Source organism: Dermochelys coriacea, chromosome 3 (assembly GCF_009764565.3).
Source record: "Dermochelys coriacea isolate rDerCor1 chromosome 3, rDerCor1.pri.v4, whole genome shotgun sequence".
NCBI classification, from domain to species: domain Eukaryota; kingdom Metazoa; phylum Chordata; order Testudines; family Dermochelyidae; genus Dermochelys; species Dermochelys coriacea.
The window spans coordinates 174768979-174796229 of NC_050070.1; the positions used below are offsets into that span (position 1 = coordinate 174768979).

Genomic DNA, 27251 nt, shown 5'->3' on the forward strand with positions numbered 1-27251 from the left:
CAGAGGAGCTTCTGGGTTGGGATGTCTGACTCTGCCATTCTCGAGTCAAGAAATCTGAATAAGGATGAAATCTGATGAGCAGCCAGACTGACATATTCAAGAGACCTGGAAACCAGAACTAGCTGGGCCATTTGGGATGATGAGAACAGCTTATTCAACAGGACAGAGCATCTTCCACAATATTAGAGGAAGCATCAGGATAGGAAGAAAGGCATAGTTCTAACAGTCTCTCTAAGGAAGTAGAAGAGCATCACCTCCGGAGAATTGGCCCTGAGCTCCCCTGAAACAGTACATGCTGCATTTTCTGTTTGTCTGAGAAGGAAACAGATGCGGGGCAGCGGGTTCCATACTTAGCGATGATGCTGTTCACCACTGACCTGTGTATTCTCACTTGTGATTGGTGGCAAAGTATCTGCTGAGTCTGTCCGCTAGTGAATTTTGGGTTCCTGGGAGGTACGCTGCTGATAGGGCATTGGGTTTTTGATATACCAGTTTCACATACTGGACATTTCTTTACACAGAGGAATGGATCTCGCTCCTCCCTATTTATGTAGAATATGGCTGTCATATTCTGACATTATGAGAACATGATGAGATTGGATTAACAGTAAAAATACCCTGCAAGATTCTTGATCTGCTCCTCTAAATGCCAGGAAATTAACATGCATTCTGGTTTCCCAAGGTGTCGAAGTGCCCCATGCTGGATGACTGGTCATGTGAGACCCACCATCCTAATAAGGAGGCTTCTGATTATTGTGCTGTCAGGTACGAGGGATAGAAAAGGATTGCCCATGCATACATGTGAAGGCTCTTTCCACCAAATCAGAGAAACCCTCATCTTGATGGGGATTTTCACTACAGTGTACATGCTGTGTTTGCTCAGTATATGTACTGTTCAAAGCCAAGCCTGCAAGCAGCGGAGGTGCAGTCTGGTGAATGGTGTTATGTAAGTACATGAAGCCACATGACCCAGTAAAGTAAGGCAAATATAGAGTGATGTGCAAGGGTTGTGCATAACCCAAAATCTGTCCATAGGGAAAGAAGCCCTTGCTGTGAGTCTGAGGTCGCTCCTATGAAATCTACAGTCTAGGCTGGTATCAGGATAGACTTTTGCATGTTCACAGAGATTCCCAGGGAAGCTGGGACATAGAGCAGTGACAAGGCCAATGTAATGACTTCTGCACAAGTCCTGCCTGTAAGAAGATACATTTAGATACAGAAAGATGGAAGAACTGCCCGTCTGAATAGTGCTGCTATAACAGAAAAAACTTTTATGAAGACCCTGGGTGCAGCTGCTAGACCGAATGGGAGTACCCTGTATTGATAGTGGTCAGGACCAACCACAAATCTGAGGAATCTTCCATGGCAAGAGTGAATATCCACATGAAAGTATTTGAAATAAAACCCATTTCCTTGATGCTGAAGTACCACCTGCTCTGTTGCTCCCCACTAGAGGAGGAATTTTACCTCCTGAAAGAGGATCTGCTCGTGAGAATGATCCCTGAAAAGCTTCAGGGAAGGGGGTTGTGGTGGGGAGAGAAATTCAGTGCTATAGCCAGAATGGATGATATCCAGTATGTACTTGTCCAGTTTTGTTGTTCTTCAGTGGTGGGAAAATTGTACTAGGCATCCACAAAAGCAGATCTCAGAATCAGGTGAAGATGGCATCAATATTGGTCTGCAGCTCCCCAGCATCCTGTCAAAAATATTTTTTTGGCTGGGGCGAGAGGCTGGGTAAAAGCCTCAGCGTGTAAGGCAGCTTATATTATTTCCTCTTTGGGGATGACGTATATATACACTCCGGGAACAAAGGTTTGCCTCGAGTCTTTTAGTGAATGCAAAGATTTATCTGTCTTCATAAGAATGGCCATACTGGGTCAGACCAGAGGTCCATCTAGCCCAGTATTCTGTCTTCCAACAGTGGCCAATGCCAGGTGCCCCAGAGGGAATAAACAGAACAGGTAATCTTCAAGTGATCCATCCCGTTACCCATTCCGAGCTTCTGGCAAAACAGGCTAGGGACACCATCCCTGCATATCCTGGCTAATAGTCATCTATCCTCCATGAATTTACCTAATTCTTTTTTGAACCCTGTTATGCTCTTCTCAGTACACAGATTGCTTTCATCAAAAGGCAAGTCTTGTCCAGTGTTCCACACTTTCCTGGAGAGCACTAAGAGTGTAGCCAAGATTTCCAGTGCATCACTGTAACAGTCAACATAGATCTCGATGCAGTATCTGCAGAATCGACAGCAGCTTGTAATGAGGTTGTTGCCACTAATCTGCCCTCATCAATAAGGGCTCGAAACTGAGCCCTATCTCCCTGGTGTAACTTGTCTTTAAAGTCAAGGAACTTACTTAAAATAGTTCAAAAATGTATTTGGCCATGAAGCCTGGTAGTTAGAAATTGAAAATTGGAGGTTGGTGGAATTAAACACCTTTCTTCCCATAAGATCCGCTTGCCTATCTACAGGGGTGACCCTTCGGTGCTGTTGTCTGGACCTTTTTGTGGCTGCTTGGATTACAAAGGAGTTCAGGGCAGAGTGGGAGAATAAGAACTCCCCTCCCTCAGCTGGAGTGAAGTACTGTTTTTCTTCTCTCTTGGGGGTTCGGGCACAGGTAGCCAATGCATGCCATAAAGGTCTTACTGATTCCGGTAGGGACTCATTCACTGGGAGTGCTACTCAGCTGGATCCCATAGGCTGTCCAGAAGCTTCTGTTGTGAGTCCTGGACCTCCTCTAAGGGGATCTGAAACTCTTCTTCTACTCTCCGAAGCAGCTCTTTGAATTGTCTGTGAGCATCCAGAGGAGATGGTGAAGCTGGAGTAACCACCTCATCAGGCAAGGAACATGATATACCTGTCAGTATCAGTGGTATTGGCGGATCCTGTTCATTGTCCTCGTCTTCCATAGGCTCAGGAGAGTCTGGTTGGCCTCTTGGACAGGAGGCATGGTAAGACTTCCTATTGGATAGCACAGACTCCAGTTGCTGTGCATACAAGTCCCATTGCCCCCAGTTAGGTCAGCACGAGGGGTCAAACGTAGGTTGTGGTAGTATCCAAGCCATTGGGTACCCTCAGTCCCCACAAGGGGGTCCTCAATTGGACAGCTGAGACTTGTATCAGGAGACTCTTCATTCTCTGTCTGGGCTGAACTTTTGGTGGAGGGCAAGATAGTTCCACCAGTACATCCGACTCTCCCAATGAGGAGAAGGTCGGGTCTGGTTCCATAGGTTGTACTGGTACCGAGAAGCTGTGGCTAGTGGATGGGATGGAAGATGGGCTTCTCCCTGAGTCCATGATGTCTACAGGTATTGGAATCTCCCTGTTGAGGATCAGTCCCAGCAACTTAAGAGACTGAATCCAGGAGGATGAAGTATCCAGAGGATACCCTGGAGTGTTGTAAGATACTGGAGCCTTCGAAGGATGCTTCTCGTTGCCTTGCACCACTGAAGTTAGCGTAAAGAGACTCTTGGTAATCGGTAGTTTCTTATGGGGCTGTGATAGTACCACTTGTGAAGGAGTCTCCAACTGCATGGTCTTCGTGGGTACAGATGATTCATGGTCCCTTGTCTACTGGTGCTTTGTCTAAGTTGGTATACCATGGCTTGGGTTGATCACAATGTGGGGATGATACTGAAGGAGCCTTGCTTCTATATGCCTTCTGATCATGACCACGAGGCTTAGAGGATCTAAGTCTTTCTGTCCTGAGTGCAAAGACTTGCTCAGCCTATACAGAGCTGGGGAGGAACTCCTCTTAGGAGGGATCTGCTTTTATTCTTACTCTTGTGAGAAGGCCCAGACAAATAAATGGTTCTTCATTCTAGCCATTCCCACTCCTGAGTCAAGACAGAGAGTTAGGAGGTGCAATTCTTGATGGCTCAGGCCAATGTACGCTGTGGGGTGGCGTGGCTACCTGACTCGGATCTGACTGAGGCCTCATGGCATGTTCCATCAGGTGCTTCCCAAATGTGGTCCTTGCACCTGCCACATTTGTCTGGGGAAGGAGCGACAGATACCGCAATTAGCAGAGAATTGAGCTTCTCTGAGGCAACAGAGGCAGCACTGATGGTCGCTGCTGAGCACAAAGGTATGAGGGCAAGAGAGACAGTTTTTGAAGCCCTGAAGCCTGGGCATTATCTAAATCCTGTGATGGGGAAATTAGTTTAATCCCCATTCCAGGGAATCCTCCAACTGCTAGCTAAACTTGTAAAACTACTAACAACACTAACTATATATAAAACATTGTAATACTTATGTTGAAGAGGCAGTTTCGGACAATGGAGATTCTGATTCAGGCCATGCAGTGGTAAGAAGGAACTGGAGCAGCATCAGTCCACAGTGCCCCTTTTATTTTCATCCTGGACCACAAGGAGAGCAACAGCATAGGACTAGTGTTCCCTCTAATTTTTTACATCCATGTGAGGAATGAATTTTGTTACGTGCACCAATATGGAGGTGATGTGTGGTGGGGCCGGGGCCAAGGGGTTTGAAGTGTGGGAGGGGGAGCAGGATTGGGGCAGAGGGTTGGAATGCGGGGGGGAGAAGGGGCAGTGGTGGGTGGGCTCTGGCTGGGGGTCCGGACTCTGGGGTGGAGCCAGGGATTAGGGGTTCGGGGTGTGGGAGGAGGCTCAGGGATGGAGCAGAGGATTGGGTGCAGGGGGTGAGGTCTCGGGCTAGGGGTGAAGGCTCTGGGGTGGGACGAGGATGGGGGGCTTGGGGTGCAGGCTGCCCCAGGGCTGCGGCAGAGAGAGAACTCCCCCCAGCCCTCTCTCACTGGAACAGCTTGGGGCTGGCTAAGAGGCGCCTCTCCCCGGCCACTGCAGCTCCAGTGGGGCTGGCTGGGCTGGGGGAGGGCCGCCTCTCCAGGCCGCGGCAGTTCTGGCAGGACTGGGGAAGGGCATCTCTCCCCGGCAGCTCTGGCGGGGCTCCTCTCCTCTGCAGCTCCAGTGGGGCTGGGTAAGGGGCTCCTCTTCCCTGGTTGCGGCAGCTCCAACAGGGATGGGCTGGGCTGGGCCAGGCCAGGGGAAAGGTGCCTCTCCCCGCCTGCAAAGCCCTTGATAGCTTGCTGCGCAGCTTACAGGGAACCTAGGTGTGGACCAACGGACACTACTTAAAAAAATTCTCTGCTCTCAGGTGCACAGAGCCCATTTATACCCACAGTAGAATACACATAGGGACCAAAACGAAGAAATTTTTGCCCTCCTGATTGAGAAAGACAACCTTCAATTTGTAAGCTTCTGTCTTGTGGAGACATGAAAGACTGAAACAAAAGCAGCAAAAGAGGGGTAAATCTCCTCCAGTGCTCATGATGAGGTGTTAATAACGAGGTGTTAATTACAAATTTTTAAAAACTTAAACACTAATGCTGTTAGCCATGTAACAAGATGTTCATCTATTCAGCAAACACTACAATCAACGGACTGACATGTTTAGAGCAATGCATTCGGAAATATCAAGTGTCACTGCCTAGATGAAATATGCAACAACACAAACAAAGAATTTTTGTTTGGTGCCTGGAAACTCAAGAATGTCAGCACACAAATACAACACATCAAGTAACGGTGTACAGATGTGGCTATTTACTGCCATGGTGGAACCTTCTTGGAGCAATTGCTAAGAAGGTCCCTTTGCCTGATTTTCCATATACGTGAAAGCTGTTAACCGTGCATCAGAGAATGTTGTTTCCCCAATGTGAAAATTCTTCAAATGTGTTGGTTGCAGTTTGTGTGCCATCACCAGTATTTTGCTGCTGCTATCATGCACTTTTTTTGTGTGCTTTCTTTTCTGGAAACATCATGGAACCTACTACTGCTTCAGGAAAAGCTGCAAAAACTCTTTTTATTGTGATGCCATTGAGAGCTTACTGAGTTTTCAGTTCTGTCTTTTTTCCGTTAGATTTTTTTTTTTATTAGAGATGTAGTGTTTTGAGTTGTCTTTGATGAATTGGACCAGATGGTGGGGTGGGTGTGTTTTGTCACGGCCTTGTTCTCTGTCAGGGCCACAATTCTGTTGTATGTTTTTCATTCTCTTCAGGAGAAACATATGCAGTTCCCCTTAGTGACTTATAAAAATTCATGAGGTCAAATTCATCCCAGGTGAAAATCCATTTATTTTTATACAGTTAACATCAGAGATTAATTTGGCACATACTTTGATATGTTGCGAAATAACATTCTTATATATGCTGGGTGCAAGAGAGGAGCTATGCCTAAGAACATAGTTATTGTACAGATTTTGTGCCTGCTCTGAATTTTGCACTATTGGATGAAACATATCCTGGACGAGAAAGTTATACATGTATATTTTAATATGTGCTAGGTGTCTCAGACATAAAAGGGAAGAGCTTTTATTACAGAAGCAGAAAAATGAAATGAGACAAAGGCAAGTAAGTGGGGAGAGGGCAAAGTCATACAGGACTTATAAAAATGATAAGGAGCATGATTTTAATGCAGTGGAGGAGGGAGGGGCAACAAAGGATTTTGAAGAGGGAGATTACTTGGTCAGAAAATGGGCAAGGAAGAAGATTTTAGCTAGGAACTGATACACTACTTTTGTGGTGTGATATAATGTACTGATGTGTAAGGAAGACTGAACATATCCCGTAGATGTTTACAAGAACTAAAAGACACTTCATTCTCCTCCCTTAAGAAGAACTAAGAAAATTAACTAAAGACACTTGGAGACACTGCATCCATAGCAATGAACATTTCACAAATCTTCCAACAGCAATATTCTGCCTTGCCAAAGGCCACAAGTGAAGCAAGACAGATATTTCCATGGGCTTCTATTTAAATTATTAGCTCCAGGTTGTACTTATAACTTTCTATATTTATAAAGTAGAAGGCACCTACTGTTGGTCTTTTAACCCACTGGCACACAGTTAAACAAAAACTATTTTTACTGGTTTCTCTCATATGAAAGAGCTTTGATCTTTAGCAGCTCTATCAAAGGTTCAGCTTGAAATATTGATTATTTCTGACTGCTTTTCACCAGAATATTTTTCCATAACCTTAGCTCTTCAGCAAGAAGATTTTCACATTTCTGTACTTTTCAAATATTCTGTGTTTCCGACACTAGGAAATATATAATTTTAACAAATGTTAAAGTAAAAGAATGTTATTTTGCTGTTTGTAGCATTTGAGGGAAAGGCATAATATATTCTTTTTTAGAAAAAGAAAAAATGCTGCAATGAATGAAGTGTAAACTATAAGAACAAAGTGGAGGAAAACTTTAAAAAAGATCACCTTCATAAGAATGTTGAAAATAGGAAGGATAGAAAATAAGCATCAAATTCACTCAACCTGAAAAATAACCCCCCCTACTTTTAATGTTTGTCCAAAAAGGGTAGTGATAAATATTTAGCTGTTTGAAAAGAATTTTTTTTAAAAAAAAAAGAAAAAAAGAAAAGAAAGAAAATAGAGGGAAGGACTAGAAGCTACAGCTTAAATGAGGTGAAATATCAGTGCTTTTCCTCCCTTGATGCCTTAGCAGCAAAGACCACAAAGAAAAAACTCTCATTAGGTTTGTTTTAATGATAGGCTGAAAATTCCAGCTAAAAACCCCAAAGTTTTCTGAGACACACTGGGAAAAAATCAGCTTACTAGGGGCAATGAGGGGGAAAAAAACCTTATTTTGTTCCCTAAAGACATGCCTTTGCCTGAAAAAATAAAATTACAGTGCTACAGTATTTATGCAATAATGTCTCAGTCTCTTTTACGCTGATAAATTAAGTGTTTAGAAAATAATACTGCTGTCTGCAGCCCCCAAAAGAAAAAAAGGACAATCCTTCTGACAGATAAGTATATCTGCAGCAGGAATTAGCTCATGCATCTAAATGCTGTTGCTAGGTAACAGCACACTTTGGTCTCATAATTTTGAGACCCATTCTTGTCATCCAGAATCATAAGTGTTTGAGGCTCTCAAGAAGAATGGCACCAGAGCACAGTGGAAGTGTGTATTTTAATTCAAGTTGCTAGAAACCATGCAGAATGAGTACAGAAATGAGAAATTAATTTTAATCTCTTCCGAATGTGAAACTACTGGCGATAATACAAGACTAAAGTATTTTTAAATGTTATTTCCTCATGATTTTTAGCTTTTCTAACCATTGCAAATAAGTATTGGTTGCCACAAAAGATCATGTTTGCCAAGAGTCACCACACTGTAGTATCTGAGATATTACAGGTTTTTTTATACTTAGAATTAAAAGACAAACAAACAGGAAATTCTTTGCTGTACTTTGCTTCTCTCCCTTTCTAGTACATACATATGGGATTGGATCTGTGCAGTGAAAGATAATTCTGTTTCACAGAGGATTTCGATATTTTGAGATGAGTTTTGTTGCTTAACTCTTCACTAAAAGGTTAATTGTGACCATAAGTAATATTAACAACAAGAGGGAAAGATCTCAGGGCAAAATAGGGAAAGAACAGATTAAACAATATTTAGATAAATGACACGTATTTAATTCAGCAGAACCTGATGAAATTCACCTTAAAGTACTTAAGGAATGAGCCAAAGCAACAGTGCCCAGAGCCGCAAACCTGTCAAATTTACGAATAGTTTCAAGTTGACCCAAACTGCATTACAGGCAAAAAAGCAAAAAATTTTGCCCAGCTCTAATCATGTGATATTACTGGAAACATTTGCAAAGGGACTGTTACTGTTATTTTTAAATATTTGGGAGGTACTAGTGTACTATGGTGACAGGGACCATACAAAATAGACAGATTAGATAGACTGAGAGACAGATTAGATAGATTGAGAGAGAGGCCAATTCTGTATGGAGTATTTATGCTCTGAAACTACCCTGTATATGCCAATTGAAACCAAGTCAGCCACTAACAAGAATCCATATGCCTATTTGTTTTTCCATTTTCATCTTGCAATAGTAACAATGACCTTGGTGCAGAACACTTCCTGGGGACTAATGAACAGCTGAGGGGAGCTGCGCAGCCTGGTAATGCTAGGGCAGACAACTAAGCCTCAGGAAATGCCCTGAGAGGGAAAGAGGGTTACAGTAACAAGTTACTTGAGATGTCTGAACCCTATTGGTATTCCACTGTTGGTGCACCAGTGACTAGAAGATTTTATATGAGCAGTGTCAATTGGTACTGGACCCCGGTTTCCCAGAACTCAGTTTTGAACCACTTAATCCACTCCATGCACTAGTCGCCAGTCTGGTAAATTTCCAGCACTGGAAGATTCTTCACTATTTGCTTGTATGTGTGGTCATTCCTAAAATTGCTAAAATCCAAAACTAAAATCTGTTGTCCTGGTCTCATACTAGAGATTAACCAAAGTCTGGCTGTGCTCCTGTGACCATGAAGCAGGGCACTTTGCAAAAGACTTCTTTTGGTTGATGTCCATTGCAAGTGCAGAAGATTCTCCCAAGGTGTGTTCGCAGCTCAGTGGTCAGAACGAAGTAGAAGAGTTAAATTCTGACTCGCAGAGCTGCTGCACTACCAGGGGAATGTTGCTTCTGTTTCCCTGGAGTTAACTGGTGATTCTTGGGAGAGAGAGGACAAAGGAACCTGGCCCAGAAGTATTGTGGGATACTTCTGGCAGATGTCGAAGGGTTGGGGAGGGGCTGCATTTACACAGCAAAGTAATAGAGCTTGAGCCGTGGGCCTCAGCTTGACTTGGACTCAAACCCTCTAATCTCTCAGGCTTGGACTCAGGGTCCTAGGACCTTGTGAGGGTAATGTGTAGATGGAAGCGGGGTTGGGGCTCAACCCTGAATCTGAGCTCAGACTTGTGATGCAGTATAGACACACACAAAGAAACCTTATCCTTATGAAAGATTGTGTAGGAATGGTCCATCATAAGAACTCCGAGCTCACCAACTCTCCTGACAGAGATGATCACAGTGAGGAAGACCACTTTTATAGATAGATGAAGAAAGTAGGAGGAAGCCAAAATGTTTGCATCAGTTTCAGTACCAGACGAAAGCTTCTGATAAAGGTTTCGGAACCCTTAAAGTCATAGTGTCAGTGAAGACTGAACAGTTCTCCAGCAGAGAATGGAAGGTGTTGATTGCTCCTAAATCCACATTCAGAGAGCTCAGAAATAGGTTCAACTTCTCTGGGGAAAGGCCATAGTCCAAGTCGGTAGGGAACTCAGTCCTCTGGAGGTATCTGATGATGCTGGCACCAGACATTCAATATCTTCTACTTAGCTGCATAATGTTTTCTCACAGAGATTTTCCTATTATTATTAACGTGACCTTTCTAGACTTCAGAGTAGCAGCCGTGTTAGTCTGTATTCGCAAAAAGAAAAGGAGTACTTGTGGCACCTTAGAGACTAACAAATTTATTAGACTAATAAATTTGTTAGTCTCTAAGGTGCCACAAGTACTCCTTTTCTTTTTTCTAGACTTATCATCCACTCAAATACCAGGCTGTTAGATGGAAGGATGCTGAGTTGGGATGATTGGTCTTGCCTTTTTCCCAATTCAGCAAATTCAGAAACAGCTGGATTTAGAAGAATGGACATGATACCAACCAAAATTGTTTCAGCCATCAGGGTGCCACTAGGATTACTGATGGGTTGTTCTACTTGATTTTCCTCAGGGCTGAAGGTAAGAGAGATATGGGTGAGAAGGCATACATTAATGGCTCTCACCACTGAACTAGGGATGCATCCCCTTCAGAAAATGTGACATTAAATTATTTAGGAACAGTAGGCTATGTATTTCATGTTCTCTTGGGAGATGAAGACGACCCACAATGGGAATCCCCACTCCCAGAAGATGTTCTGTGCCACTGAGTCAACGCAGTTCCCATTAGTGTTCCCTGTGAAAGTGCCTGCTGCGTTTGTCTGCCAAAGCGTTCAGTATTCCCAGGAGGTGCACTGCTGACAGCGTTATCTGGTATCAGATGTATCACTTCCAGAGTTTGACTACCCCTGTGTGAAAGGTGTGGACCTCGCTCCTCCCTGTTTATGTAGTAAACTATGATTCTATTGTCTAACATGATCTGAATGTGCAGAGCCCAGACATAGGCGCCAACTTTTCCCGGCGCTGGTGGATGCTCACGCCCCCCCAACCCCTGGCCCTGCCCCAGCCCCGACTCCGTCCCTGCCCCACCCCCATTCCAACCCCTTCCCCAAAGTCCCTGTCTCAACTCCGCTCCCTCCCTGCCCCTACTGGATTCCTTCCCCAAATCCCTGCCAAATCTTCCCCAAGCGCGCCACCTTCCCCCTCCTCCCCAGCGCTTGCCACCGTGAAACAGCAGATTTGCAGCGGGAAGTGCTGGGAGCTAGTGGGAGAAGTGGGGAGGCAGCGTTCTCAGGGGAGGAGGCGCAGGTGGGGGGCAGGGAGGAGAGCTGCCCACCCACCAATTTTTCCCAGTGGGTGCTCCAGCCCAGAGCACCCACAGAGTCGGCACCTATGGGCCTACAGGAAAGGAAGGAATTTTTTGCAAGCTTTGTCTACTGCTTGCAGTCTGAGATGATGTGCATCTTGGATTCTTGTTGGGACCACAAACCTTGAGCCATATGATCATCCAGATGTTCTCCCCACTCCAGCAGGGAGCCAACCAAAGTCACTATCTTTGCAGGTAGGAGGGTAAGAATGAAGGGAATGCCTACGCACACAGCTTCTTTGCCTTCCCACTAGGTGAATGATCAGGTCATTGAGGGGAACAGACTTGTTTGTTCAGGTTCCCTGCTCAGCATACAGACTGTCCATAACAATGCCTGAAAGTGGATGATGTGGAGCCTTGCTAAAGAGTCATGTAGGTGCAGGTAGCCATGGGGCTTAGGACATCCTGGTGGGATCTAACTATTGCCTGAGGACTCAGCCAGAGCAGGAGAAGAAATCCCTCCTTATGTGGAATCTGTCCACAGGTAAGTATGTTTTCACTGAAATTTAGTCCAGAGTTCTGATAAAGTCTGTAATTGGCACTGGAACTAAAATGGACTTTTCTGTTTACTTGAAGTCCTAAGGAGGCTGAGAAGGGAAAAGGACCGATGACTGTACCTCCCACTATGAGTGACTGGGCTGCCCTGGTGATGTAAGTATGCTACTACCATAGATAGCATCTTGTGAAAACTATGGGGGCTGTCAAGAGACTATAGAACTCTGTACTGATAATGTTCTAAACCCACCATGAAGTGCAGGAATCTTCTGTGGGCTGGATGAATGTCTATATGTGAAACAGGGCATCCTTCAAATCAAGAGCTGCAAACCAATCACCTTTGTTTAGGGAGGGGATTATAGATACTTTGATTGTCATCCTCAACCTTGAATGGCGTAAGAAGACATTCAGTTGACTGAGATACAGAATGTGTCTCCAGCGCTCCTTTTTTTTCAAGACATGGAAATATCCTGAATAAAAACCTGAGGAGGCATAGGTTCTATAGCCCCTAGATAGATTAGAGAGTCTATCACCTTTCTGAAGTCTCTTGTGAGAGAGGTCCCTGAATAAAGAACAAAGAAGTAGGTTTTGTGGAAGCAATGGAAAGACACTATCATGTAGCCAGTGGAGATGATCTCTAGGACCCATCTGTCTGATATGACACCATGACAGAAAGAAACAGGCCAGATAGCCACCAAAAGGGGTAGTGGTAGGAGTGGAGACTACTTGGCAGCTCTCAAGGGTCCTATCAAAATGATCTCTTGGCAGGAGTCTAGGACTGGGGAGAGGACAATGGCAGGATGTTTTGTCTGCTGTGCTGGGAGGCTCAAACTCTATGATGGTAAAAGGGCTCAAAAGCAGAATGTGGTTTATAAGAAGGCAGTTTGGAGTTCTTCCTCCAAGGTGCTATGCTCCAAATAACCAAGAGCGGAGGGTTGCACAGGAATCCTTAGGGGTTGTGGCAGGGCACCTCCTTCGTCTCGCCAGATTTAGTGCTTTCCCCTCTGCCGATGGCGGGCCTGGGGTAATCAGCCCCACTCAGGACAGGGTTTGTCTTCCCCTTCTGTGCTCCCTTGGTTGTACTTTTAGGTAGGCCTAAGAGTTGGCTTAAGGGGTGATCTTCCACCAAACAAAAAAGGAAACAGACTCAAATCAAAAACCCCCCAGGCAGGTACCTTTCACTGCCTCCTCGCTGGTGGCCTCTCACCCTGGAGAAGCTTATTTCCCTACTGCCATTAGCCTGGCAGCAGCTCGTCTCTCTTTTCCCCCTTACTCTCACCAGAAGAGGGGTTTTTAAAGGCCTCAGGCAGCCCTTAATTGGAATCAGGTGTCCCTCATTGACCTGAGGTAACCCCTTCTCAGCTAGTAGAAAAGAGGGCCTTTAACATTCTGGGGCTAATATATCTGCCTTCTAGCACCTTCTTCCAGCAATCCAGCCTGACTTTGTCACAGGGTGCACACAGATTCATCAGTTTTTCACTAAACAGATTGTTGACCTTGATGGGGAGGGTCCTCCACAGTAGCTTGAACTTACTTGGGAAACCCAAAGGGGCGAAGTAGTGAAGCCCATCTCATGATAATCACAGTCATCATGGAGCACGAAACCATATCTGCAGCATTAACTGAAGACTGGAGGGATGACCTGGATATCAATTTATGATATCAACAATGCCCTGAAATTGTGGTCTTAGTTCCTAGGGAAGTTTGTTGGTGAACTCAGACAATTTGTTGTAGATAATAAAGTAACATTTAGGCATCAATGCAGGATAATTCACAATGTGAAACTGAAGGCTGGAAGAGGAGAAAAACTTTCTTCTGAAGAAGTCTAATTTTTTAGCATTCTTGTTGGAAGGAGCAGACCTAGATTGGTGGTCTGTCACATTCAGTGATGGACTGAACCATCAGGAAGTTTGAGGTGGGGTGTGAAAACAAGTATTCCACTCCCTTAGACAGTACAAAGTAGTTTTTATCTATTTTTTTTTAGCAGTTGGGACACTGGTGGCTGGGGTATACCAGACTGTCTTGTCCGGTTCTAGTATAGCTTTGACGACTGCCCCTTGCTAGGGGCCTGCAGTCAGGAGGATGTCCAGAAATTTTTGAGTGGAGTCCTGGACTTCCTCCAGCAGAATCTGGAGTGACTCTGCAATTCTCCTCAGGTGGTCGTGAAATTGTCTCTAGTCATTGGATGGCAATGGTGAAGTTGGTGCTATCACCTTATTTGGAGATGAGGATGAGCATGCCACAGGGTGACTGAGTGGGCCCATCTGTTCAGGTTGATCTTCCTCCTCAGAACACTCCCAAGGGGGTTGAGGCTATTCTGTACAAGGTGACCTCAGTCTGAATTCCTGCTCAGATCCTTTGATGTTGATGTAAGGATGTAAGGATCCCAGGAACCACAACAGGCCCAGTGAGTGAGATTGTAGGGGTAAGGAAATGGTACCCAAGAAGAGAATATCACTGCTTCCAAACCCAGTAACATCCTGCAGGAGTGCAAGGTTGCTTACCAGTCTCTGGAACCTCTGTCAGAGCTAATGTCGCATCTCAGAGCGGACGGAGGAGCTGCTCAGTAGGCCTCCACCTTTCCAGACTACTGTACCCATTTCAGGAGTCTGATTTGTCTTGCGTATCACAAGTTTCACCTCACTTAAAAACTATTTGCTTAGAAAATCAGAAATAAAAATACAAAAGCGTCACAGCACACTATTTCTGACAAATTGCTTATCTTCTCATTTTGTCTGTATTAAATTTTAGTCTGTACTGACTTCGCCAGTGCTTTTTTTGTAGACTGTAGTAAAACTAGGCAAATATCTAGATGAGTTCATGAAAGGAAGCTGTATGGAAGACCTCTGCATACCCCTAGTCCTTTAGCTCACCAGAGGAATAAAAATCTTTAGATTGCACTGTGAAACTGTTGGTACTGTACACTTTGTAATGCTTTTGCTGGCAGATAAGACTGGCAAACGGTGCACTGATAGTGTGGGTATCTCCCTAGGGTAACTCCAGTTCCGAGAGTATTGGTGATTCCAGGTCAGAATACAGAGCCAGGTCCTCAAGAATAGTACACTCAGGTCTAAAACTTGGGGAGCAGGAGCGGCGTCTGACTCTTCATGCAGCCAATTATACTGACTTAGATCCAGCAGTGCATGTTGATGCTACTGAGTCCTTCTTCCCACTCTGGTGTGCTACTGCCAGTGCACCAGGAGATTGTTTCCTTCTCTCTCATGGCTGGTACCATTAGGGTGCTCTTGGACCTCAATACCAGCGATTCAGATCCATGCTTACCACAACCTCCTGACACACCTGTACCAGGGCACAGAGTCTCACTAGTGTATGGGAGGCAGTCCTCCACTTAGAGGTCTTGGGAGGAGATTTCTTCCACTTTTTATGAGGGCATTTGTTCTTACCCTCCTCCTGCTGCCTGCCAGAATCCTTAGACCTGGTCTCTAATGGTCCGGAGATAGGCAGCATCTGGCCAGGAGACACACCCTCAGCCAGCGTACAGCATCAGACAAACCAGGGGTCTGGAGTCAGACAAACCGGAGTCGACTATTCCATCATGTGTCTTCAGACCCAGAATTCACAGGATTTATGGGTTCGACATGGAAAATAATAGCAACTAATACTAGTGGGATTCTCCAAGGTAGGGTTGCCAACATTGTATTTGAAAACACAGGACAGACCTCAGATATCCCCAATCTAGACTTGAACCTCTGGGGACAAGACCCTTTCCCCTCACCCCCATGTTTTCTAGGTTTCAGAGTAGCAGCCGTGTTAGTCTGTATTCGCAAAAAGAAAAGGAGTACTTGTGGTACCTTAGAGACTAACAAATTTATTTGAGCATAAGCTTTCGTGAGCTCCAGCTCACTTCATCGGATGCATTTGGTGGAAAATGCATCCACCAAATGCATCCGATGAAGTGAGCTGTAGCTCACGAAAGCTTATGCTCAAATAAATTTGTTAGTCTCTAAGGTGCCACAAGTACTCCTTTTATGTTTTCTAGGGTTTCTCTCGTCAGCTCTGGATGCTGCAGAGAATCCAGGGACTCAGGTTCTGGGCCAGCAGCGGCTGCAACTCCTGTTCAGGTTCTGCACGGTCACCAGGAGCCAAGGTAGAAGCTGCAGTTGCTGGTCTTTGCCTGCTGCTGTGCTGTCCACCCTGCTGGGGATGTTGGCGGAGACTCTCAGAGCAGGGAGACTACACCCTGGGAGTGCTGAACCCCCTGCCAGAGAGAGCCCCTTTCTTACCCTGGACATTCAGCGCAGTTCCAGGGCACACAGCCCCATTCACTTCCCCTGCCAGAGAGAGCCTGCGCAGAGAAAGTAGATGGGGCTATGCTCAAGGGCTGGAGTTAGCAGGGGGCCCTGTCCAGCAGGGGGCCAGTATTCATGGGTACATATTCCACTCCCCTCCCGACGCTGTTTTTCCTGCACAACACTGAAGGGCCAGGGTTGAGAGGGGAGTGGAAAGATGCAGCTATGAGTACTGGCCCCCTGCTGTTTCAATATGGGATAAAAGGTGTCCCGTACTGATTTAGTACAGAACAAGCAATTTTCTATTTAAATAAGGGACATCCCTTGTAATACAGGACTGTTGGTAACCCTATTCCAAGGTAACAAACATGAGTCATGGGGGGGGGGGGTCACTCACTTGGAAGACAAAGGGGCAGTTCCACCAGACTTGCAGCTGGGGATCTAGTTCCAGCCATACTAAGACTCCAAATGGTGGAGAGGTAATGAAGGGAGAAACACCCTGGTTCCCAGAGCACTATGTAACCACTGAAACTAACAACCTAAAAGGTAAAACTATTTACAGAAAAACCTGATTGGAAACAGGTACATGAGCAAAGCTGCAGACACCAAGGATTCCATCTCAGACCACAAGCAGTAGAGAGAAACTGGAGAGGTAGTCATTCTGGGCCTCCTCTTATGCCCTCAGTTCTGAGCACAAGTGGGTGCAAGCACGGACCAACAGGCACTGCTAGTGTAAAATCTTTCAGTCTCAAATACTCAGAGCGCATGCTCATCTCCAGTGGAATACCCATGAACAACCACTTGAAGAAGAAAAGTCTCCATTTCAGTGCAATCATTCCCTTTTCTTTTTAGGTTTAATACATGTAAATTGTGTTATCAAATGTTTCACAGATATTTTCATTATTTCAGTTAGGTAAAAACAAATTTCACCCTGTTCACGGTGTCCCTTTAGTAAATAAAACAACACAGATCAAGTGAGAATGAGCAAATATATTACGGATAAAAACTTGTTTTGAAAAGTTTTAAAGCAACACTGTATAACTTAACATAGTTTTCTAGAGCTCTATATTCAAAATACACAGAAAACATTATTAGTTTAAAAAATACATATAAAGTTATCCCACTCTTATTCCTTCTGTCAAGTCTAAATAATAAGAACTCTATTAATTTAAAAGAAAAATCTTTTATATCCAGGTTATGTTAACACTGTAATTTACAATGTATGAATCAAGAAAGGAATCTAGAGCAGATACACAAAGGAAAACAACCTATTGATGCAGGCTTACATTAATGCATATGGTCATTTTATGTGAGTGTGGCTTTTACGTACAAGTGAAATAGAGGAAATACTGCAGTTTGGCCATACATCCAGATTAGGCAGCTGGATTTCTTAATCTAAATGCTTCAGAGAATTCCTCTGTCAGAAACCTACAAATATATTTTCTCCTGAAAGTCAGGAGACTAGCATATTTATTAACGTAATTCATTTACAAAATGGGCCCATTAAAAAGAGTCTACGGGAGCATGTAAACTGATTAAAAATATTATGCATATATAATTAAGACATGTGCAAGGCCCAACTCTTCTGTCAGGGTGGGGTACGCTCTTAGTTTATTTTATGCAGGTATCTTTCTACTGACTTTGGTCAACAGGATGTGCGTACAATTTTTTAATATTACACATGTGCTCAGAGAAACATTGTAATAACATGCTATTTTCTTTTTTGCTTTATAGTGGCATGTTGGCCACCTCAACATTCTTCTGCAGCAAACCTGAAGAAATATGTCCAGGATTATCCTGCGTTGTTGACGTTTGGGTGGACACAGCCTGCAAAAGATCCATCATTTGCATGCTGTGACACATTTTCTCACATTCTTTGGTGAGAATGACCAGAGAAAATAAGAAAAGTATGGCCATGCTACTGATCATACTGTATATTACTGTGACTTTATCATAACAGCCAAGTTCATCCAGTATTTGAGATGACTGTTTACATATGGATTTCTGAAGCTTTTGTGGTATATAACTGATAGTCAACTATTTCATATGTAGAGAAGAAGCTCGATAAAGCAAAAAACAGTGATGTGTGTGAGAAAAACACATTAACTCTATTTTTCCTTTATTTTTGGGGGAAAAAAAGGCCAAAAGAATAAATACATTTTATGAATATAACTCAAATTTCTGAATATTTCTGCAGAACTTATATCAATAGCCTTGCAAAAACAAACACACAAAAACAGCCCCCTCCAACCTTTCAGTGTATTTATTAGTAGTCTTTGATAACTTCTTGCATATATGGTCTTTGAACATACCTCTTGGCCAACCACACTTTGGCTTTTATACAAATGATGATGTCAACTAGCCTCTGCTGAAGGTCTGAATTAACCCGGTGTTTAGATTCCAAGTAGGACCCCAGCAAGTGAAAAACCTAAATGCAAAAAGAAAAAAAGTTGCAGACTGCTGTAAAAATATTTTTTGACTCCTCGGCTCCTAGCTTTCACCCTTCTTCAAAATAATCCTATAGAAGAAAACCGCCACTAGCAAAATGACCCTCTACTATTCATGCAGAAAAGTGTGTTAGCTTCGGATAATGGCAAGTTACATTTTCAATCTACTTTTCTATTACGTGCACTTTTCATAATACAAAATAAAAAGATAATTATCCCATAATAATAACCTTGTAAATAATGAAATATAGTAAACAACCTAATAACTGATTTCAAGAGCAAAACAATTTGAACATATTTCTTGACACCAGCAGTTTTGCATTCACTCAAAATGAGCCTATCAATCTAGAGGTGGCAGCAAATCCATGCACGCTTATTTTACAAATGGAAATTACTTAAAACTAGTCCCTCTTAATGAGACTTCTATCTTTTCATCAACTTAATCAGAATAAGTACAATCACTTTTTAAATTGTTTTAACCCTTTAGCCTCAATGAAATAGTATGTGTACTAATGACATTTGTGTTAAACATTTTAGCTTTTATTTGAATCTACAGGTCATACATAAAAACTGTGTAAGAAATTGGTTTCATTTTTGGAGTAATTATTCTAATTAACTGGTTAGTATACTATCAACTGCATGTTTGTTTTTCTTGGATTATAAAAAAAAGATACAGGCCCCAGTCCTGCCATGAGATGTGCACAGAGGAATTCCTAGAGCCAAAATGCCTGTGCATATCTCATTGCAAGTTCAGGGCCCAATGTTGCAACATTGTTCTGCCTATTAATAGACTTGTTCACAATATTAAAATGATACTTTTTACTGTATTTCTTTTCTTCGAATGTCAGCTGTTGTAGTGATGTTATCACAGGAGGAAAAAGTGTTGTATATTATCAGTCTCACCAAAACCTGTGATAGTCCCAAACTATCCTTCCTGAAGCCCTCAAAACTTGGACCCTGACTACAGCTACTGAAGTGAAAAAAAAACCCTGCCCTACTTCCCTATATTTATTGCAGTGCTCTCCTACTTACAGAAAAGCAGAGCTGCAATGCAATCAGTCTTCCCCAATACCACTTCTAGGGAATTACATTCCAACAAACTACAAGAGCATTCCAGCCTGTCACCACTAACTATTATTTATTGATTAAAAGCCATTGTAAAGTTATACCGTTTTGGAACATACACTAAGGCCATGTCTACACTTACCAGGGATCGACCAAAGAGCACTCTCTGGTCAACTCCGGTACTCCACCGGAACGAGAGGAGTAAGCTAAGTCGATGGGAGAGTGTCTCCCGTTGACGCAGCATGGTGTAGACACCTCAGTAAGTCGACCTAAGCTACATGACTTAGGTTGACTTACCCCAGTAGTGTAGACAAGGCCTAAGTTATAAACTGTGTAAACTTTAGTTTACAATTATTTTCCAACAATCAAATCTTCTAAATGTCCTTCATTTAAAAAAAATCAACATAGCTCAAATGGCAACTTGATGACAAGTGTACAAGATGATCTTGTAGTGAGAAAAGATATTGCCTTCGCTATAAAATGTTGGTTCTGGAATGTACACGAGAAATTGTCAACCAGAAGAGGATTTATGAAATGCAAAAATCATACTATATAATATTGTTACTGCAACAAACTGTATACATGTCTGGAATAAGCAAAAAGGCTAGTGTAATCAACATTCTGAATTGTAATAAGATAATGACAATTCATGTGTGGACATTCAGACATTTTCCATAAGGTAAGCAATAAATATTGCATTCAGTTTCTATATAATTTTATAGCAATAAAGCAGTAAAACTTTTGTTTCAGAAAATCAGTCACACATGCACAAAATCGGTTTCATATTATAATAAATACTGATAAGGAATCTTGTCACTCATGTCTCCAGGAAACATAGGAGGAATAGATCACATGTTATCTGTAGAATTTAAATGAAAATTATTATCTGTTCAATATGTTTTCAGTTCCATACTCTAAACCAGACCACACTTTCTCCCTAGAAAGGATGAAAACATACCACTGAGTTTGTTTCATTCTGGGATTTATTCCTTCAGATAAAATAAATGAGCACAGGAATATTCTGAAAATGGTTTTTGGGACTGAAGTATTGTATCAACAACTAAGGGGTCTGAACATGGAGGCTACGATCAGAACAATGTTTTCTGATAATGTTCAGAGCTGAATGATCAATGCAGCCACAAGAGGCATCTTAAGGATATTCTTTGAACAATTCAAAGAGCTTTTTGTCCACTTTTTCTCTAAAGCTCCTAACAGCCATTCAATACACCAAATTAAAAAGCAAAAACTTTCTGGCTCTGTCAATCTGTTTCTTCACTTCACCAGGTGGGTATTGTAGATTATAGATTGACAGAGCTGGAAGGGTACCCAGAAGTCAGATACTACAAGACAGGCCCAACAAAGAAAGTAACAGAACACCAATAGCCATCGCTTACAGCCCCCAACTAAAACCTCTCCAGCGCATCATCAAGGATCTACAACCTATCCTGAAGGATGATCCCTCACTCTCACAGATCTTGGGAAACAAGCTAGTCCTCGCTTACAGACAGCCCCGAATCTGAAGCAAATACTCACCAGCAACTACACACCACACAACAAAAACACTAACCCAGGAACCAAACCCTCGTGCCAACTCTGTCCACATATCTATTCAAGGGACACCATCATAGGACCTAACCACATCAGCCACACCATCAGGGGCTCATTCACCTGCACATCTACCAATATGATATATGCCATCATGTGCCAACAATGCCTCTCTGCCATGTACATTGGCCAAACTGGACAGTTTCTATGCAAAAGAATAAAAGGACACAAATCTGACATCAGGAATTATGTCAAGTATCAGGGGGTAGCCGTGTTAGTTTGTAACCACAAAAACAACAGGGAGTCCAGTGGCACCTTAAAGACTAATAGATTTATTTGGGCATAAGCTTTCGTGGGTAAAAACCCACTTCTTCAGATGCATGGAGTGAAAATTACAGATTCAGACATAAATATACTGACACATGAAGAGAAGGGAGTTACCTCACAAGTGGAGAACCAGTGTTGACAGGGCCAATTCAATCAGGGTGGATGTAGTCCACTCCCAATAATAGATGAGGAGGTGTCAATTCCAGGAGAGGCAAAGCTGCTTTTTTAATGAGCCAGCCACTCCCAGTCCCTATTCAAGACCAAATTAATGGTGTTAAATTTGAAAATGAATTTTAGTTCTGCTGTCTCTCTTTGAAGGCTGTTTCTGAAGTTTTTTTGTTTAAGTACGGCTACTTTTAAATCTGTTATACAATGTCCAGGAAGATTGAAGTGTTCTCCTACTGGCTTTTGTATGTTACCGTTCCTGATGTCCGATTTGTGTCCATTTATTCTTTTACGTAGAGACTGTCTAGTTTGGCCAATGTACATGACAGACGGGCATTGCTGGCACATGATGGCATATATAACATTAGTACATGTGCAGGTGAATGAGTCCCTGATGTTGTGATTGATGTGGTTGGGTCCTCTGATGGTGTCACTAGAGTAGATATGGGGACAGAGTAGGCAATGAGGTTTGTAACAAGGGATTGGTTCCTGGTTTAGTGTTTCTGTGGTGTGGTGTGTAGTTGCTGGTGAGTATTTGCTTCAGGTTGGGGGGCTGTCTGTAAGTGAGGACTGGCCTGCCTACCAAGGTCTGTGAGAGTGAGGGATCGTTTTCCAGGATAGGTTATAGATCCTTGATGATGTGCTGGAGAGGTTTTAGCTGGGGGCTGTATGTGATGGCCAGCGGTGTTCTGTTATTTTCCTTGTTGGGCCTGTCCTGTAGTAGGTGACTTCTGGGTACCCATCTCACTCTGCCAATTTGTTTTCTCACTTCCCCAGGTGGGTATTGTAGTTTTAAGAATGCTTGATAAAGATCTTGTAGGTGTTTGTCTCTGAGGGATAGGAGCAAATTTGGTTGTATCTTAGGACTTGGCTGTAGACAATGGATCATGTGATGTGTCCTGGATGGAAGCTGGAGGCATGTAGGTAAGTAGAGTGGTCAGTAGGTTTCCGGTATAGGGTGCTGTTTACGTGACAATCACTTATTTGCACTGTAGTGTCCAGGAAGTGGATCTCTTGTGTGGGTTTCTTTATCCACGAAAGAATATGCCCAAATAAATCTGTTGGTCTTTAAGGTACCACCGGACTCCCATCAGGAATTATAATATTCAAAAACCAGTAGGAGAACACTTCAATCTCCCTGGTCACGCAACAACAGACTTAAAAATGGCAATTCTTCAACAAAAAAACTTCAAAAAACAGACTCCAACGAGACACTGAAGAACTGCAATTAATTTCGAAACTGGACACCATCCAAGTAGGCCTGAATAAAGACTGGGAGTGGATGGGTCATTACAAAAACTAAATTTCCCCCATACTAATTTCCCCCTATTGTTACTCACACCTTCTTGTCAACTGTTTTAAATGGGCCACCCTCATTACCACTACAAAAGAAATTTTTCCTCCCTTAGTATTCTACTGTTAATTGAATTAGCACTGACCCCCCCCCCACTTGGGAAGGCAACTCCCATCTTTTCAGGTATTGTGTATATATACTTGCTATTGTATTTTCCACTCTATGCATCTGATGAAGTGGGTTTTAGCCCACGAAAGCTTATGCCCAAATAAATTTGTTAGTCTCTAAGGTGCCACAAGGACACCTCGTTGTTTTTATAGAAGTGTATCACCTCAAATATTCCTAACCAAAGAAGTCATCTCTTCCATTCTGGGCTTCACTGCCTTTTGGGCATATGCTGTCATACCAAATTTTGGATTTCATAAGAAAACAAACAAATAATAAACATAAACAATGATGCAAAGTGGGAACTCCATTTAAACATATATTTTATTTACATACTTTTTTTCTTAAATGCAAGGTTGCAAAACAGCAGCGAGTAAGAAAAGTTGCTACCAGGAGCGATGTTGAAGAGGAGATAAGGTCCACTTTGATGAGAGGCGACAGCTATGTCAGTGGGAGAAGCTCTCCTGCCGGCATAGAGCTGACTACGGCCCTTAGGTTGGTATAACTTACATCGCTCAGAGGTTTGGATTATTCACACCCCTGAGTGACATAAGTAAATTCTAGTGTAGACAAGGTTTTAGGATTGCCAACTTTCTAATTGCACAAAACTGAAGCCTGCCCCCACTCAATCCATCCCCCTTCCTTCTGTCGCTGGTTCTCGCTCACCCTCACTCACTTGCTCATTTTCAGCAGGCTGGGCAGGGGCTTGGTGTGTGGGAGGGGATATGGGCTCCAGGGTGGGGCCATAAATGAGAGGTTCAGGGTGCGGGGGGAGGGGCTCTGGGCTGGGTCGGGGTTGGGGTAGGGCCAGGGATGAGGAGTTTGGGGTCCAGGCTGGGGGGTGGAGCCGAGGATTTCAAAGTGTGGGAGGGGGCTCCGGGCAGAGGCAGGGAGTTTGGGCGCAGGGGGAGTGCAGGCTCCAGGACGGAGTTGTGCACCCCTGTGTGTCCAGAAAACATGCACTTGTGTATGCAAAATGGGTATTTTGATTTGCTAGTGTCTATAGGTACCTATTTTCATGTACAAAAATATCTGTGTTTCACATGAATAGTTCTGAAAATTAAGCCATTCATTGCTTATTTTAATATTTTTCCCAAACAAATATCAACTGAGTATTAAACATCCAGTTATTTGTATTCCTAAATTCTCTCTGTGCTGCCTCTAACACTGTCAGGTTTCCCAAACCACAAATAGCAGCCACCTGGCACCACCCACTGTATTATAAATTCCCATTTTCATACCATTCACACACACAGGCTTTCATCATGTGTTGTGGAGTGAAGAATGGAAACCTGATTAGGTCACAGAATTTGAGACCCGATAATCAAAAAGTCCAATGCACTTCACAAATGCTGAATTTTCTTCCTTTATAACTTTTCTGTATACATTGCTTCACATCACCAAGACTAATCCTTTGAGTGGGAGGACTATACTGACCTATGCTTCCTTTAGAGATCCATTATGCTACTACTGAATTACCGACAGATGTCACTGTTGAGTAACACAAGGTTCTATCTTTTGTGGTCTCAAAGAATGATAGACCAAGTCATTTTTTCCTGCATTTCTTCGAGCCCACTAAACTACCATCACAATAATGAAACATTAAATATAAAAGAAAACAAAAGACATTCATGTACTTTGATTCATTAGAGGTACGAAGGTCTGAGACATTTGCTTTTTAAAGGTCTTTTTTCTTGCTTGATTTTTTTGCAGTAGAAATCCAGGTCTTGTCTATGCTGTTTTTCCTGGAAGGCAGAAGAACTCTTAGGACTAGGACAGAGAAAGTACCAAGACACTGATACCTGAAATTTAAGAAGCGAATTAATTTTTATTCAGTCTATTTAAAGTTTTGTTTCTGTTGATGCCTGTTTAACTCAAGCACATGACCAACACCCAAAGAAAAAGCTCTTGCCTCCATTTTCTGACTCCACAAGGAGGCTTCCAACACAAAACAGAAAAGGAGTACTTGTGGCACCTTAGAGACTAACAAATTTATTTGAGCATAAGCTTTCGTGAGCTACAGCTCACTTCATCGGATGCATTTTCCACCAAATTCATCTGATGAAGTGAGCTGTAGCTCACGAAAGCTTATGCTCAAATAAATTTGTTAGTCTCTAAGGTGCCACAAGTACTCCTTTTCTTTTTGCGAATACGGACTAACATGGCTGCTACTTTGAAACACAAAACAGAGAAAGCAAGATTTCATTCGTGATATTCCCAATATATATCCAACAAACCATAATTGGAAATTTTTTTAGACTTTGCTCAAAAAAAACCAAACTAATAAACCTCAGTTAAGCCTCATCTATACATCATTGAGAAATAAAAAAGGACACAAACCTAATTCTTTACCTTTACACATCAGCTTTAAGAACTATGATATCTATGATATATATCTAGATATAATAACTATGATGCTAACCCCCATATCTTTAAAAAGTTGAATGGATTCACCACTGGATTATATTTGTTTTGAGTTACATCAGTATAACACTGAAGCACCACAAAAGTGGATCGGGTCTGTATAAAACAGACAAAAAAACTGATGAGTGTTGATGGATTTGTTTAATAAAATGTTAGCCACTTTTTGATCTCAAGATATATTTGTTGTTGCTGCACTGGTAGGCTAATCAATTCTCAACACACAGTACTGCAAATGCAACATAATTCTCTAGCAGCTGCAAAGTTAAACTATTGTGTCACATTATCTTTTTGAAAAAGAAACAAATTGACATTTTGTAATGCCAGTGTCAAGCTTACAGAAGAAACTGTGGTTTTCGGATGTTCACAATAAATTTTGTTGTTTAATGGCAGGCACAAATGCTGAGAGAGCATGTTTTTGTTTAAAGAAAATAAGGATATTGATGATATTCTCCATCTTTAACATGTAGCCACACACAAAGTCCCTTTTTAATGCATAATTTTTCCAACAACACTTTTGCGAGTGATATAATTATACATTCTTCAGTGAAATAGCAAGATTAGACTTTTCTCCCCTCAAGCTGACCTAAAGCCATAAAAACTTCTACTTGCATGCCCTTAGCTGTGTTTGTATGAATTAAGTATACAGTATAAATATTCACATTCCTGACTCTAAGGCTGAAACAATACTCTGACTGTTCTGCTCAGTGACTCTTGAAAAAAAGCAAACTGACATCACCCTATACTGTACATTCTCGGCATAGATCATTTATTTAACTCTGTGAAAAAAAACAGATGTTTCACCAGCTGAAATAAAACACTGTATAAATACCAAGCTCGGAAAAATGTGGCGCTGACTAAACTGTGGGGATTGAAGCAACAAGAAGAGGAAAAAAAGGTGTTTGCAAAATGGCAGCAGTACAAAGACTGCACTTAGCCAAAGATGACAGAGTTGGAATGGGTCAGTCTCAACCTGTTGCCTGAAAATAAGAGAACACATTCAGTTCTGTGAATGGACAACTCAAATAGAGAGATTTGGGTTTTATCTGGTAAAATACTTCATTTTACCATACAATAAATCTCACTGTGTTAAAGTTTCTCTCAAAAAAGCCTTATTTTGATCATTCTATTGGAATGGGAAAGAGGAAATTGGCAAAATGGCACAATAGTAAAAGGTGCCTTTTCTTAGGCCCGGTCTACACTACCAGGGGATAATGTAGCTGAAGTCGACGTACTTAGATTTACTTACCGCGGTGTCTTCACTGTGGTAAGTCAACGGCTGACGCTCTCCCGTGGACTCCGCCTGCGCCTCTCACCCTGGTGGAGTACTGGAGTCGACGGGTGAGCGCTTGGTGGTCGATTTATCGCCTCTAGACAAGATGGGATAAATCGACCGCTGCTGGATCGATCACTGCCCGTCAATCCAGCAGGTAATGTAGACAAGCCTACATTCCGGTTTACAAAGAAAACAAAAGTTATCTACTTTGCTCCAGACAAAACTGGATTTAAGAAAATTCTCCTTTCCAATAAGATGGAAGTCAGAAGCAAAAGAAATATACCCATTACAAGAATAATGGTGTAAAAAGTTAAAAAGGAATTTAGGAACAATTTCTTTCTATTTCGTGTTACAAATAGGCTACTGCAAACAAGAGAAGCATTATTATTTAACATACATAATGTGGCAGCACTGAAAAACTCAAACACACTGTACTA

The 27251-nt window shown here is 42.6% G+C and overlaps 1 protein-coding gene across 9 annotated transcripts in view; it reads right to left on the reverse strand.

Moving 5' to 3' along the window:
* THADA (THADA armadillo repeat containing) overlaps positions 1-27251 on the reverse strand; it is a 315416-nt gene that overhangs the window by 80911 nt on the left and 207254 nt on the right. For 8 of the 9 annotated variants that reach the window (XM_038394629.2, XM_043511866.1, XM_038394628.2 and 5 more), the window contains exon 30: positions 18422-18537. In XM_038394629.2, coding sequence (XP_038250557.1) covers positions 18422-18537 — 116 coding nt within the window. Of the gene's footprint in view, positions 1-18420; positions 18538-27251 lie in introns of those variants that run through there. The other variant, XM_043511870.1, reaches the window with a different exon arrangement.